The sequence below is a fragment of the Lissotriton helveticus genome, chromosome 1_2 (assembly GCF_964261635.1).
Source record: "Lissotriton helveticus chromosome 1_2, aLisHel1.1, whole genome shotgun sequence".
Classification (NCBI taxonomy): domain Eukaryota; kingdom Metazoa; phylum Chordata; class Amphibia; order Caudata; family Salamandridae; genus Lissotriton; species Lissotriton helveticus.
Window position 1 is genome coordinate 182,904,594 of NC_136058.1, and position 14,682 is coordinate 182,919,275.

At 46.1% G+C, this 14,682-nt stretch overlaps 1 protein-coding gene across 5 annotated transcripts in view; it reads right to left on the reverse strand.

The window, feature by feature from the left end:
- OSBPL9 (oxysterol binding protein like 9) overlaps positions 1–14,682 on the reverse strand; it is a 1,511,872-nt gene that overhangs the window by 1,374,790 nt on the left and 122,400 nt on the right. For all 5 annotated transcript variants that reach the window (XM_078670721.1, XM_078670745.1, XM_078670729.1 and 2 more), the window contains exon 2: positions 8,726–8,776. In XM_078670721.1, coding sequence (XP_078526847.1) covers positions 8,726–8,776 — 51 coding nt within the window. The remainder of the gene's footprint in view (positions 1–8,725; positions 8,777–14,682) is intronic.

Below are 14,682 nucleotides of genomic sequence, written 5' to 3' on the forward strand. Positions count from 1 at the left end.
ATGCTGGTCTTACTTTGTGAAAAGAGAAGTGTGTTTTTCTCGTGGAACAAATTGAGTATTTGGGCCATGAGATTTCTGTCTCTGGCATTAAGCCTAAGAAAGATTTGTTAGCAATAAAATCAGCTCCACATCCCACAGATAAGGACCAACTCAGGTCATTTATGGGACTCCGAGTATTACTCTAAATTTGTTAAAAAAATTTCGGAGAAGACCATCTCTCTGAGGTCCTGCCTTAAGAAGGGTTGTAAGTTTGTGTGGGAATCTGAACAGGAGTCAGCTTTTTGCCACATTAAAAATGCCATTTGTGGGGCTGGTATTTTGGCACCTTTTGACACAAAACATATTCCCATACTCATGGTTGATGCTAGTGCATCTGGGTTAGGTGCTGTTCTCCTTCAAAAATATGCAGGCCGTGAACGTCCCATCGCTTTTGCCTCTAGGACCTTGTCTGTTTCGGAAGTAAATTATAGTGTAATAGAAAAGGAAGCTTTGGCGGCTGTCTGGGGCGCACACTATTTTCGCACATATCTTTGGGGAACTAATTTTGTTCTCAAAACAGATCACAAGCCTCTGATTCGAATGTTAGCACCTGGGGGTGCTGTCAGAGGATCGCCTAGATTGGCATGGCTGGCAGCTAAATTGCAAGATTTCCACTTTGACATACAGCATGTACAGGGTTGGAGAAATATTCAGGCCGATTGTTTTTCAAGGTTACCCGGTGTAGCGGATCAGGGAGACTTGAAAGAGGATTTGTTGGACGAGAGTGTTGCATGGGTTCAAGATGTAGTTTCAATTGGTGAGGGGTCATTTTCACAAGATGAATGGCTTACAGCTATGGAAAAGGACTGTGCCTTAAAGGATGTTATACACATGATTAAACATGGTCCAAAGAGAGAGAGTTGTTTGCAAGTTCCTGTTTGTCCTTACGTTAAAGTGTTGGATGAATTATCTACTTGTGGTGATGACATCTTGATGCGGAATGTTAAATGTATTCCTCCTTTTTAACTTAGAAGTAAACTCATGTCTATTGCACATGAGGGACACCTTGGTCAGACTATGACTCAACAGAGGCTTAAAGCCAACTTTTGGTGGCCTGGGATAGATGCCCAGGTTTCTATGTGGGTTGAGCGGTGTGTTACTTGTAAAGATGGTGAAAAAAGGTTGAAAGTTGCTGTTGGTTCGACCATGGGACAAATTTCTTCATCTTCAACAAAGAGGGGGGGCTGAACTGTTCCTACAGCGAGTGGGAAGTTAAAGAAAGGACTAAGAAAAGACTAAGAAACGACTGGCGTGACCAGAGGTGTAAATATAACACCTGTGGGCATCCCTTTTGTTGGATGTATTTGCCTCACACACCCCGAAGGATGTCATGCTTCATCATCGGCGGTTGCTCCTCGTCGGGGGGGGCGGTGCAATCCCCGACGGGCACACCTCAAAGAGGGGCACTTTGGCGGAGATCTTTTGTATCCAACTGCCCTATGGTGAAGTGTGGGTGTGTGGGCGGGAAGGCAAATGAGCCTGAGGTGATAGTTAAAATGCAGCAAGGGGTGCCGGAAACTATTTTATTCTGGTGGTCCCCCTACTACAGTTAAAATCGTGAAAACAAGCTCGCTCGGTGTCACCTCGTTAGGTAGAGTGACCCATGTCGAGCTAAGAAAAACAACAAGTGGTCAACATGTTTCTCGCAAATGGAACAATATCCTGCGATTCATCAGGACCTTAAGAAGTGAAAACTATAAAGTAAACAAACTCAAAAACATGCCAGTGTCATGTATGTGGTGTGGGTATATTTTACCTCGATGGAAAATCCTATGCCTAAGGGTTAAGGGCTAAGAGCTCGGCGGAGATGGGTAGGTGATCCCACGCGGACACGGGCTGATTGAGCTAAATCTGAAGGCTTAACCCCGATGTACTGACCCGCCGACCACTCATGTGGCACTTAGCCCTTAACCCTTAGGCATAGGATTTTCCATCGAGGTAAAATATACCCACACCACATACATGACACTGGCATGTTTTTGAGTTTGTTTACTTTATAGTTTTCACTTCTTAAGGTCCTGATGAATCGCAGGATATTGTTCCATTTGCGAGAAACATGTTGACCACTTGTTGTTTTTCTTAGCTCGACATGGGTCACTCTACCTAACGAGGTGACACCGAGCGAGCTTGTTTTCACGATTTTAACTGTAGTAGGGGGACCACCAGAATAAAATAGTTTCCGGCACCCCTTGCTGCATTTTAACTATCACCTCAGGCTCATTTGCCTTCCCGCCCACACACCCACACTTCACCATAGGGCAGTTGGATACAAAAGATCTCCGCCAAAGTGCCCCTCTTTGAGGTGTGCCCGTCGGGGATTGCACCGCCCCCCCGACGAGGAGCAACCGCCGATGATGAAGCATGACATCCTTCGGGGTGTGTGAGGCAAATACATCCAACAAAAGGGATGCCCACCGGTGTTATATTTACACCTCTGGTCACGCCAGTCGTTTCTTAGTCTTTTCTTAGTCCTTTCTTTAACTTCCCACTCGCTGTAGGAACAGTTCAGCCCCCCCTCTTTGTTGAAGACTATTCACGGACACATGCTGTAACTGGACCTTCCACTCTCAAAAGTGGTAACTAGTGTCCGTTGATCTATTGATCACCCTCCCTCCTTTTGATTAAGAACAAATTTCTTCATCAAATGTACCGTGGCATACTATTTGTCTAGATTTTATTGGACCAATGACAGAACTTAATGTGAATCTACGTTTTGCAATTGTTTGTGTTGATGTTTACAGTAAATGGGTGGTTGTTGATTTTGTTAAGGATGTCACCACAGAGACCACAATTACATTTTTGAAGTCTCTTTTTCAAGGAGAAGGTTTTCCAAATGCTATTGTCACTGACAATGGAACACAATTGACTTCGCACAATATGCGGTCTTTTATGTCTCACTGTGGTGTGTCTCATCATAGAACCTCTCTATATAATCCACAAGGCAATGGCCTTTGTGAGAGGATTAATAGATTGGTTAAGAGCACCATACAACTTGCTTTATCTGGAAAGGGTAATGTGTTAGAACTTGTGCAAGAAATGCTTTGTGCGTATCGAACTACAGTTCATGGGGGCATGACCAAGTCTCCGTTTGAGCTTATGCGAGGCAGGGTCCCTGGGACAAAACTGGTTCCCTCTTGGATTAAAAACTTGTTTTTTAAGACTCACTTTGAGGAAACACAGTCTGCGAGTGTGCGGGGCAACAACTATATTTCAAAAGGGGACTTGGTGAAAGTCAAACCGGGAGGCGTTTCTAAGGGTTTGACAAAATTTAGGGGCCCTTTCCTTGTAAAGGATGTGTTTCCCCATTATGTTGTACTTGCCAATGGGGAAAAATGGAACTTGAGGAGGGTTGTTTTGTATCAGAAGAATGGTTCTTTGTCCTCTCGCATTGTTCAAAATGGTTCCATTGGTGATTTTCATGAAGACAGGGGTAGTGGTTATATGTTAACTTCTTCTCAAGAAGAATGTACTTCATTTTCTTCTCCTTCTGACAGGGCTTGTGATGGTGGTGGTGATGTCTCGGATTCTGGTTTTCCTAGTCTTCGAAGCACCATCATTGATTCCTCTTCCTCCCAAGTACCTTCCTCCCTTCCCAGTCCTAAGATTCAAAGGTATCGTAAACCACCTGTTTATTTAAATGATTATATTTGCAACTAATGTTTTTCCTTATGTTTTGTAAAGAAGGGAGATGTGCTGTACACTTATCGTGTTACTTTCCTTATGTTTTTTTCTATGATTTTCTCTTCTCTCTATGGCTTACTTGTATTCTAGAATTGTTATGCCTGATTGTAGGACTTGTGTTCTGCTGGGTCAGTTGGAGTACTGGTCAGCAGGAGTTGAGTTCATATCTTGCTGTGCTCTTCATTAAATACCTTATACTATAACAACTGGTCTGGAGACTTGCTTACCACAGTGATACCGTGATTTCTTACAAACGTTATGTCCTGCTGATTATATTCTTGCTTGTAAAATTTATGGTCACGAGATTGTGGCCCTTCTTATTTGACTCAGGAAATCTATCATAGATAAATGTTTTTAAACTTTCCAGAGTCTGTGGTTATTAAAAGGAAAATAAATGTGTTTAAATACTATCTATCTGTTTATGCTAACTTCCTGATCCACAGGACGTATAATAAGGTGACAAGGATTAATAAGTCATGGTTTAAAGGTATAAGTCCTAAATAAGACCTCTGGGCAAACTGATAGAGTGATTAAATTAGTAAATTGGTTAGGCAGGACTACTAGTTCAATGTGTGAATGTTGTCTGGGCCCAAGGTGAGTATGGTAAAACTGAGCTGGTTGGTCGCTGCACGCTCTATCACACCAACACAGATAATACAGCCACTGAGGAATGAAAGGTGAATAAATACATTTACACAAAGTATTGTCTGTTAATGAATAACAAGGCTGCTTACTAATCCATCATTGGGACCCATAAAAACTTCGCTCCCTGTTTGTTTTGCTGGCCATCTCTGAATACATGGACATGTGCTGAATGTACTGAGATTTGCCAGGACACAATGGTTTAAGGTGATGCCTTTATTCTGCCCTATAGGTGATCAGGTTTTCACCAACCCTTCCAACATGTTAGTTCCCGCCGAGTGGTCAGAATTCCTGACAAACAAAGAAAGTAAACACTGCTGTGGAACACTTCTGGTGCCGCTATCTTCAGGCACATTACCTTTAAGATGCACCAACTCAACACACTAATTTCTTCCATGAACAAGAATGTGATTCATTTTGAGATGAGGCATTTATTCACTCACAGTCCTTACTCAAAACAGAAGAAGAATGCCCTAATTCAAAGGCCACTGAACTCTATCTGACATGCAAACCTTTTTGGTGTAACCATATGCCACTGCCCCAACCCTATTAGCCCATTTAAAAGAAAACACCACAAATATCCGAAAATGATTCAGAAAGCAAAAATACAGCGACAAATAGTAATAGAAGATTGTGAGATGAATGGTTAAATGAATCAAAATACTCGCATATTAATCGGTACTTCCGCAGGCACTAGTAGTTCAACCAAACGTTCTATAACATTTCACAAACTTACTGTCCATTCAGGATGTGTGTACTCAAATCAGTTTTAAAAAAAGGAGTTCTTTTCAGGGATGTTACAATCTGTAATACTAAACAAAAAAGGCACTGGCAAGGCCATTAAAACCTTGCCTATTTAACACGAATGCCGGCCTGTATATTATTGCCAAGAAAATGGAAAAGTTAAAAAAAAATCTAAATACTGGGGTAAAGGCAAACAAATATCTTACTTTATCTCAAAACTGTACATTGAATTCAAAGTTTTAGGTCTAGATAATGGCTTGGTTTATATTTCAAATAATTTTCACTTCATAGCATGATTGGAGAGGGGGGATAGGGGCAGGAACTGGGTAGTAGCAATCCGGGACTCTGCCAGGACATCACACACCAATTGGGAGGCCATAGAGGAGGCCTTTGCCATGTACTATGAACACAATGAACACACATACTCCTCCACAACAAATCGGTCTAGAGAAGAGCGCACTTACCGCCTTAAAGATCTCTCTATCCAGATCCTATCAGACAAAGATAGGGACACACTAGAGGAAAACCTAACGGTAGAGGAAGTGGAGGTGGCAATCCGGGAGTTGAAATCTGGGAAGGCAGCTGATTCTAACGTACTGCCCATGGAACTAAACCAGTGCGTGGCAAATAAGGTAGCGAAATACATGCTGGCCATGTTTTAAGCAGCAAGGAAGGAGGGCAGCCTGCCAATATATCAGAGACTGGCTGAGAGAAGCCGCCGCCGGCTTGAGACTCCTACATGCCTATACCTCTCTTGAACCAGGAGGCCAAGGTCTTAGCAAAAGCCTTGGCCAATAGACTGAAGACCGTGATAAACACAGTCATACACCCGGACCAGTCCGGGTTTATGCCACATAGAGGCACCAGATTAAATTTGAGGAGTCTTTATGGGGTTTTACACAGCAGAGAAGCTCCCCAGACTGAAGACGCTGTTCTGCTCTCATTTGACGCAAGGATGGCTTTTAATAGTTTTGAATGGGCACATCTATTTGCTGCCCTTGTCAGGTTAGGATTTGGTCCCTGGTTCTGTAATTGAATTAGACTCCTGTACCAGGGCCCAAGGGTGAGGGTAAACAGGGCGCAGTCCCGTTCTTTTGCCCTTTACAAGGGTACAAGATCGGGTTGCCCTATGTTTCCAATGATCTTTGCGCTGGCTAGAGCGATTAGCTGCCTGGATTCGTCAAGACCCCCTCCTGAGGTGAATTGGATGTGGAAGGGACTGGGAGGAACGGATCTCCCTTTAAGCTGATGATATCCTCGCCTCACAGTGGATTGAGGCTTATTCTCGCTATTAGGTTAATTGGGATAAGTCCCTTATTTTCCCCCTTACCTAGAGTAGTCCATCTCTGTCGTCAAGGTGTGTAGCCCCAATTGTGGAAGACGGTTTTCAATATTTGGGCATTTATGTAATGCGCAGTACTGAGGAGTGTTTGGAGAGAAACCTAGTTCCCCAGCTTGAACAAATCCGCAGTGATGTCGCTCACTGGGAGATGCTCCCATCAGAGACGAGCGTGCTCTTTACGACGATGGCCCTCCCCGACTGCTAGATGTTCTCCATCATACACCTTACATGGTGCCACCCGAATTCTTTCGTAAGGTCGACAGAAAACGGTGCTAACTCCTGTAGCTACAAGAAGGGGTATATGAGGGTGGGCAAGCAGTCCCCAACATACGTGCCTACTACTAGGCAGCCCACCTGACCATAAATAACGACTGGGTGTTCATGGATATGGAGGAACCAGCCAATTGAGTTTACTGAGAGGATATGGGGAGCAGCAGCTACCCATCGCTACTGTATATCAATAAAAGGGTTAACTTATTGGCGATTTGTACTTAGACGGTGGTGAGGGTGTGGAGAGAGGCCACCAGATTTCTGGGATGGAGGGAAAAATTATCGGCAGGACCTCACTCTGGGTCAGCGGTGCAGGAAGTTGTGAACCTGAAGGGTTTTCCTAAGTGGGGATTGATGGGTATTGAGCACTTAAGAGATATTTAAAGAGGGGGTGTGCTGCTGACATTCTAGGATCTAAAGACAAAATACGAGATGGGTACTCGGAACGATTTAGGCACTTACAGCTAGGTCACGTGATGCAATGTCATGTACAGGAGGAAGAGAAATTGCCAGAGTCAACCCAGTTAGAGGACCGGCTGCTGCTGGACCCTATGCCGGACAAAGCTATCTCCATGACCTACAAAAAATTAGTGAACAACTCCCCAGACCCCTTACAGTCCCTACAAGAGGCATGGGAGGGAGATCTAGGACTTATAGAAGAGGGCGACTTGGTGTAGGCACTACAGAGTCCTAGAAAGGTTGCAATCCGTGCCTGCTTTTGGTTAGTGCAATTGAGAATACTCCAAAGATCATATTATTCCAGATCACTGTTACATCGCATGGGGCGATGCGATGTGCACAAGGGTATTTGGCATGGTGGGTACTTTCTTTCATTTCCTTTGGGACTGGCCCAAAATCCAGCAATACTGGAAGGCAGTGGGCCATAATATGGCCCAAGTCACATGTCTCACTGTACCACTGAAGTCTAAATGGCATGTGTTATACATAACAGTTTGCGAAGTATGGCCCAATTACTAGAAGATCTGGCTAAGATTATTGACTGGGGAGGCTAAGAGAAATACCACAAGGACATGGGGAGCAGGTAGACCCAAGTGTGCGGGACTGGGAGGTTGTTTTAGATTGGTGCCATGGGGCGGAACTGGAGGTCTACCAAAGTCAAGGCTGTCCAAGAAAATACAAAAAAGTTTGGAAACCATGGTGTGCCTACAGGGGACTGTGAAAGGTTATTTTATAGGGTGGTTTTTGGGTTCTTTTGGACTAGTTGTGGGATCAGTAATGTTTGTATTTACTCTAAGTTAGAATTGCAAAACTGTGATGAATACTGTTATTTGATACTAACTTATTGTAATGCCAGTGTGACTCTTCTTTGTGATGCTTCACATTATTCATACAAAACTGTGTCTAATTTTGTACACTGAGAAATTGTTAAATAAAAAGGTTTAAATAAAAAAATAATGATTTTCACTCAGGAAACTTTGAACAGAATTCAAAAAGAATAATGCAACGTGTGAGAACAGCAGGCTGCCCTTCCCAGCACCATAAACGCATTTGTGTGTCAAAGCTTGCGCTTTCATGCAATGTGTTGAATGCGGGAGTTAAAGCAAGATAAAGTAAAACAACCCTTAAATGCTGCTCTTCAGCGATACCCCAGCAAAAATATTCCTGTGGCTATGCTTTTACAGACAAGCTGGGAAGCAACAAAGTGACGGGTGGGTGTGTTTTTGAATGGGTTGAGGACAGTAGAACAAGAGGGAGGTGGCTAAAAAACACATGCACGTTCTTGCAGCATCAATTAAAAAGAAAAAAAATCAGCTCTCTACATGCAAGCAGTAGAAGGATACAAGAAAGTAAATCAAAAGAATTGTAAAGAGGCTATGCTTCAAGGCTGGGACAAACATAAGAAGAGGAAGGCAAGCCAAGACAGTGACAATAAAACAAATCAACGGTAAGCAATAGATGGGTTCTTATCCCACAGCAAGTTCCTAATAGACCTTTCGCAACCAGACAGCTTGTGCTGTCAGGTAAGCAAAACGTAAAAACACTTACTCGTAGTCTGACACAACCTCGGCGTGAACCTCTCATCATTTTGTCCTTCGACTGAAAGAGAAAAAAAAAGCAGATGAATAAACTTTGCTGTAGCACAAATACATTGCAAATCACAGACTGTCAACAGCAAACATGCACTTCATTAGCAATTAAGGCAATGGATTACATAGAGCAAGTTACTGCTTTGTCTCCAGTCCACCCGCTCTCGCTGAGCAAAATCAAATGCGAAAGAAACATGTTTTTCTAATGCTGCATGGATGGGTAGAGTATGAATTTAATATTTGGTATATTTATAATACAATACACAGGTAACAACACCCTGACTGAAAGAAAATAAGACCGGGGGGTTCAGCTAGGGGCGCACAAGCGGAATGGCCGCCATGGAGTGAGGCTCCAGCAGATCGACAAACGAATCCGACATTTATCCTGCTCATCGTTAACGTCAGGAATAAACAAGCGTGGGATGCTGACCTGCAGTCATCAGGGAGGTTGCGGTGCTGAGATCCGGGCCGGCGGAGGCAGCTGGTGCAAATGAGGAGCGGGAGAAGCGAGAGCCGCTGTTACGCTTGGGCGCTCCTGAAGCTGTCAACCGGCGCAGCGGGGCACGAGAGGTCCGAGATTCCCACGAGGCAGCTGGGCCGAGACGAGGGGTCAGCGGACAGACCTGTGAAGCATCTGCTTGCCGCACGGCCGCTATATAACGCGTTCTGTGGGATTATTACACAGCGAGTGCGGCGGGGGAAGTGAGTTGGCTACTTAATACAGTTGTGCAGAGCCTGCAGTGAAAAGTAGAGGTGCGTCCAGCTACTGTGCGAGCAGCCATTTTAGATGCGGACACGAGAGAAGTCCCGGCTCCGCTGCGGCTGTAATCTTGAATGCGGCACGGCGCCGTGTGCTCAGCTAGATACTGCCTGATCTGCTGTGAGGAGAGTTCGGGGGCAGCTGCAGATATCTCATGTGTGCAAGAGGTCACTGGGAAGCCTACCACAGCGCTCAGCCACGACGAGCTGTGAAGGTGAGCGAGCTACAGAGGTGTCCCCACCTTCGACTGTATTAATGGTATTTCTGCTCCATTATTACAGTAGGAAGGTGGCTACCTGACTATGGTTACCCCAGATTTTTTTGCCTGTGTTTAGCTGTTTTTTTTTACTTAGTTGACCTGGTTCCCTGCTAATCAGGGCCCCAGGCCATCTGCTCTCTCTGTAAAATGGATTCCATGTACCCTAGGTACATACCACAATTGGAAATGGACTCCTTGTCAGCCCCTGTATAATGCACTATAGGTGCCCAGGGCATAGGGGCCACCAAGGCCTACCAGGGGCTGCAGCATATCTTTTGCCACCCCTGGCTGGTTCTTAAATTGACACAACTGGCTGATCACTCAGCTGGGGTAAGGTGGTGTAATCACCCCTTACTTAGGTATAGTATACCTATATCTAAACCTATATCTGGACACATATAAACCTGTGAGCCACTCCTATGGAAGGCCTCATCAATCCTGGAGGCAGAGTGCGTGGTTTAATGTGAGATGGAGCTCTAGCATGAGCTGAGCCTGTCTGCAGCTGTCGGGAACAACTCCCTAAGCTGTTTCAGGATAATGCCATACCATATACTATTAAGTGCCTTATAATCCTCGCGGTTATATAGCAACTCTGGTTTGGCTTTATCAAAACATGTCGTGTAAGGTGTCATACGATTTGGAATACTATCCCCTCGCCAGTTCTGGCGACGGGGATAGCATTCCACCCCTCTAGAGGGGTAAGACATGTTACTTTACTTAAATGCGGTTAATTTCTAAAAGGACCTCAGATCCACAAAATGGATGCCTCTGCCACAGACAAGAGTCTGACCCCCTGAAGCTGACCGAAACTCAGCCAAATGGGGCCTGGACAAAGGGTTTCCTGTTGCAGGGAGGTGTTACACCCCCTCAGACAGGAGATAGTGGATTGTAGCAGGGAGGTTTGAAAGAAACCAGACACTGCATGGGGAGCACAAGGCTGCCCCTTGCATAATCCGGCCAAACCGGTTCTGGGGCACTCCAGCCCTCGTGCCAGGGCGGCCTGGATCAAAGGAAGGGGGTGTATCCACCCACTTCCTGGGTCCCACCCATAGGAGGGGACCTAGCAGGTAATCCAGCCCCCAAAATTAGTATAAGGCTGGGAGCAGTGCCAATGCACTGCAGATCATCCTGAAATCACCTTTAAACTAAGAAGACGACTGGACTTCGACATTCTGATGAACAGAAGACTGAAGAGCATCTCCCTTGTGGCCTAGGAGGGGCCACCCTGTGAACACAGGCACTACCCAGCACCTCGACGTCTGCTTTGCCGCCGCTTCCCGCTGGAGCCCGAGTGCAGAGCCTGACAAGACCCAGCTTCCCAGACTTCTCCCAGCCCGATCCACAGTCCCTGCAAAGAAGGGACCCGTGGAGGCACCGAGAGACGTGGGAGCTGACATCTTGAAAGACCCCCGAGACGCTGACTGCGCAGCACCCGAGGCACCCTCGACTCTGTGCTTTGGGGTTTGAGAAGCCCCACAATCGAGCAGCATTTGCACCAAAGATCAGCCCTCCAGCATCTCCACGATCTGCGTGGGGCCCTTTTGCTTTGTGCCACTCGACTCGCCATCCCGGCCGCTTGTCACGTGGTCAGCGGCCATCTTGGCGACGAAACCTACAATTTACACTGTGGGTCTGGTTGCTCCAGACCTGCCCTCGCTCCTGTAGAAAGGAGTACCCGCTCTGACCTTGCTGGTCCGAGTAATAAGCCCTTTTCACTTTCCCCGTGGCTTGCATTAGCCAAGGCTTGTTTGCTTCAATCGAGTTGCCGACACCGCCATCAGCTAGAGCCTTCGAGGGACAGCTCGTGATCGACTTCTGGACGTCCTTGACCTCTTCGTGTCCACGTGGCTGCAGAGAGAAGCAACACCTCATCACCTGTTTGCACCCGACTTTGCCTGGTTCCAATCTGGTTCCACGGTGGTCACTGGTCAGTGACTTTGAACACTGTCCCCTCTGCTTTCAGGTCTTCACCACTTCAGATCCACCCTTGGATCCACCGGACACTTCTCCTTCACATCGCCTGCAGCATCTTCAGCTTCAAGCGCCAAGAACCTGCGTGTCAAAACCCGACGCCACTTCGACACTGTGCACCCGCTTCCTGTGGGTGAGGTAACTTTGCTCCGCCGGTGTTCCCACACTGGTACACATCTCTAGGGTCTGTGTCTTAAGTTTTGTTCCTCTAGGTTCAGCGGAAGTGTCCTTAAACTTTAACTTTGTAACTTTTACGCACCATTGGTTAACATTGGTGCATGCGTGCGCTAACCGCACTGCTCCCGAATCCCGTGGGCCTCTCCCGACTTCAGCACTGCTTGTCCTGACTGCTCCCAGCGATTCCCTAGGCCCTAGGCCTAACCACTGTTCGATTGGTATCTCTTATACCACTTGTTTAGTATATGGTTTGAGTGGCCCCCCGCCCTCATCCATAATTGTGCAACTTTGTATGTTTAAACTGTGCTTTTGATTTAACGCTTGTGCCCCTTTATTCATAAAGAATACTGGGGATTGTTTTTAGTAATAAACACATATATTTTTATAATATATACTTGTGTGGTGTCCTTTCATTTGATATTACAGGATTGTATGTGGTAAAACAGCTCGCTTAACACGACCTCTTAAGTTAAGCCTTTAGGCTGCTTAGTCCATGCTACCCCTAGGATAGCTTGTCTAACAAGGTTGACTTACAACCTGACACCATAAGGGATTGTTTGGTCTGATAATAGGTGGTTCCAGAATTGGAAACATCACCTATCAGGCCAACTTCTCACAATTACGTCCTCACCTCTGGCCTGGGAGTGTATGTGAGTGAATGAGCTGAGCTTGGTGAGACTTTGTGGCGAGTGAGGTCTGAAGGATTGCGCCGCCACTTTTGAGTTACTGGACACAAGTGGGAAGAACGGTGGGCCCACAGCTCTGGTGCAGGGCAGAGCAGGAGACCATACCCTGCATTGAATCCCTGGCAGAAAGTGACCATAGTGGCTATCCTGCAGTGCGGTGGCGCATATGAAGGAGGCAGTAGACGGCAGCTGGAAGTGCATATCGAGGAGTGTGGACTGTCATTACACCCCCCATGTTGGGAACAGGTCTCTGCACGTCTGCAAATAGTGAGAGCTGCGAAGCGGTGCCAATTACCTCAACAGAAGCACAGAATTGCTGGCGTGTGGCGTGGGCACTATGAAAAGCTGCAGATGGATGGTGGGGCTGGAGTGAAAGCTCTACGGGCCTGTCTCAAAAATTAGCGATTGCAAGCGGGCATTTTCGCCTTATTTTAGCTGCGACTAATACTTCCACCAGAATTATCATTGCATGGCCATGAATAACTTGTGTGTGCTCCTACAAGCTGTTTGAATAGTAAAACTATTATAAATTGCGTTTAGGTGTGAGCACTGAAGCTCTGTGCTAATAGTGACCAGGGCACGCTGGCAGCTGCAGTGAGAAACAAGAGATACCATGGGGAAACTGGATACTCGCCAGCAACGTTTGACATTCGCGGGCAAAAAATCCACTAGGCAACAGCAGATGGAAGTAGGTACTGAGGAAGAAGCCTCTCAACAGGATCATCAGCAGGTGCCAAGCTACGATCTGAAGTCACTCTTGATGGAGGTCAGACAAGGATTCGCGAATATGGCTGATAAAATGGACACGGTGTCAACGCGGATGGACGCTATCGTACGGAAAATTGAAGGCCAGGAGACGCACATCAAGGAGACAGAGCAGCGTGTCTCAGATGTAGAGGATGCCACTACCCAGCTGCAAAAAGCGACGTCACAATAGGACAAGTTACTCAAAATATTAGCGGCGAAAACTTAGGACATTGAGGCACGCAGTCGGAGAAACAACATCCGCGTGCTGGGCATAACAGAGAGTACGAATACGGGTAGGATGGAGGAGTACATTAAGAAACTATTGTAATCTGTGGTGAGCACTGAACTGCTCTCTCCTCACTTTCAGTTGAAAGGGCGCATCGTTCCTTGGGACCCCGGCCTCCTCCTGGTGGTACTCCTAAGCCTATAATTGCATGTTTGCTAAAATATAGGGACAGGGATGTTGCTTTACGCATTGCCAGGGAGAAAAACAACTGACCTATGACGGCATACCCTTCACTATGTACCCTGATTTTACAATTAACGTGCAGGAGGAACGTCGTAAGTTCTTGGCAGTCAAACAAAAGCTCAGGCAAGCGCACATTGATTATGCCCTCTTATATCCAGCTCGGCTTCGTGTCACCCATCAAGAAACACAAACCTTCTTTACTAAGCCGCAAAAAGTAGAAGAGTTCCTGAAGCGCCTTAAGAAGCAGAAAAGATCGCATATGGAACCTGAAAACTCACCTAGATCGCAGTCACCAGAAGAGGAGTAAATATCATTACATAGTGCTGCGGTGTGTTGGGGTGATACACCTCAGGCTTGACAGATATGGCCGTGTTGATGAATGTCACAGACAGCATGGGATACAACGTTATGCACATAGCGGCATTGGCCTCCACAATGACACTTGTTATGCGAAGAGAGAGTAAACACAATATAGGTCACCCTTGAGTCGGTCCTGGGTAATAGCTGTGTGAGGCACGGCATTCAGGCTGACAAGAGGTACTCGTGGGTCGTCCTGTCGAATTCCCCATTTGGGAGAACCCCACAGTTATCACTATGTTTTTGTTGCTTCTCATCAATTCACTCTTCCGTTTCCGGGGGGATGGAATGGGTCCAGTTGGTCTATTCGAGAAGTTGTGAAGAACTAGGGAAGGGTTACTTATTGCTGGCATGATTGGGATGCTTCAATGGGAGGGGGTGGTTAGGGGAGTTTGATTATTACAATGTAATAACTACATAGATCTTGTTCACCAGAAGTATCTTATCATGGTTACAGGTATTGGGATGTACGCTCCTGCTTAAACAAAGT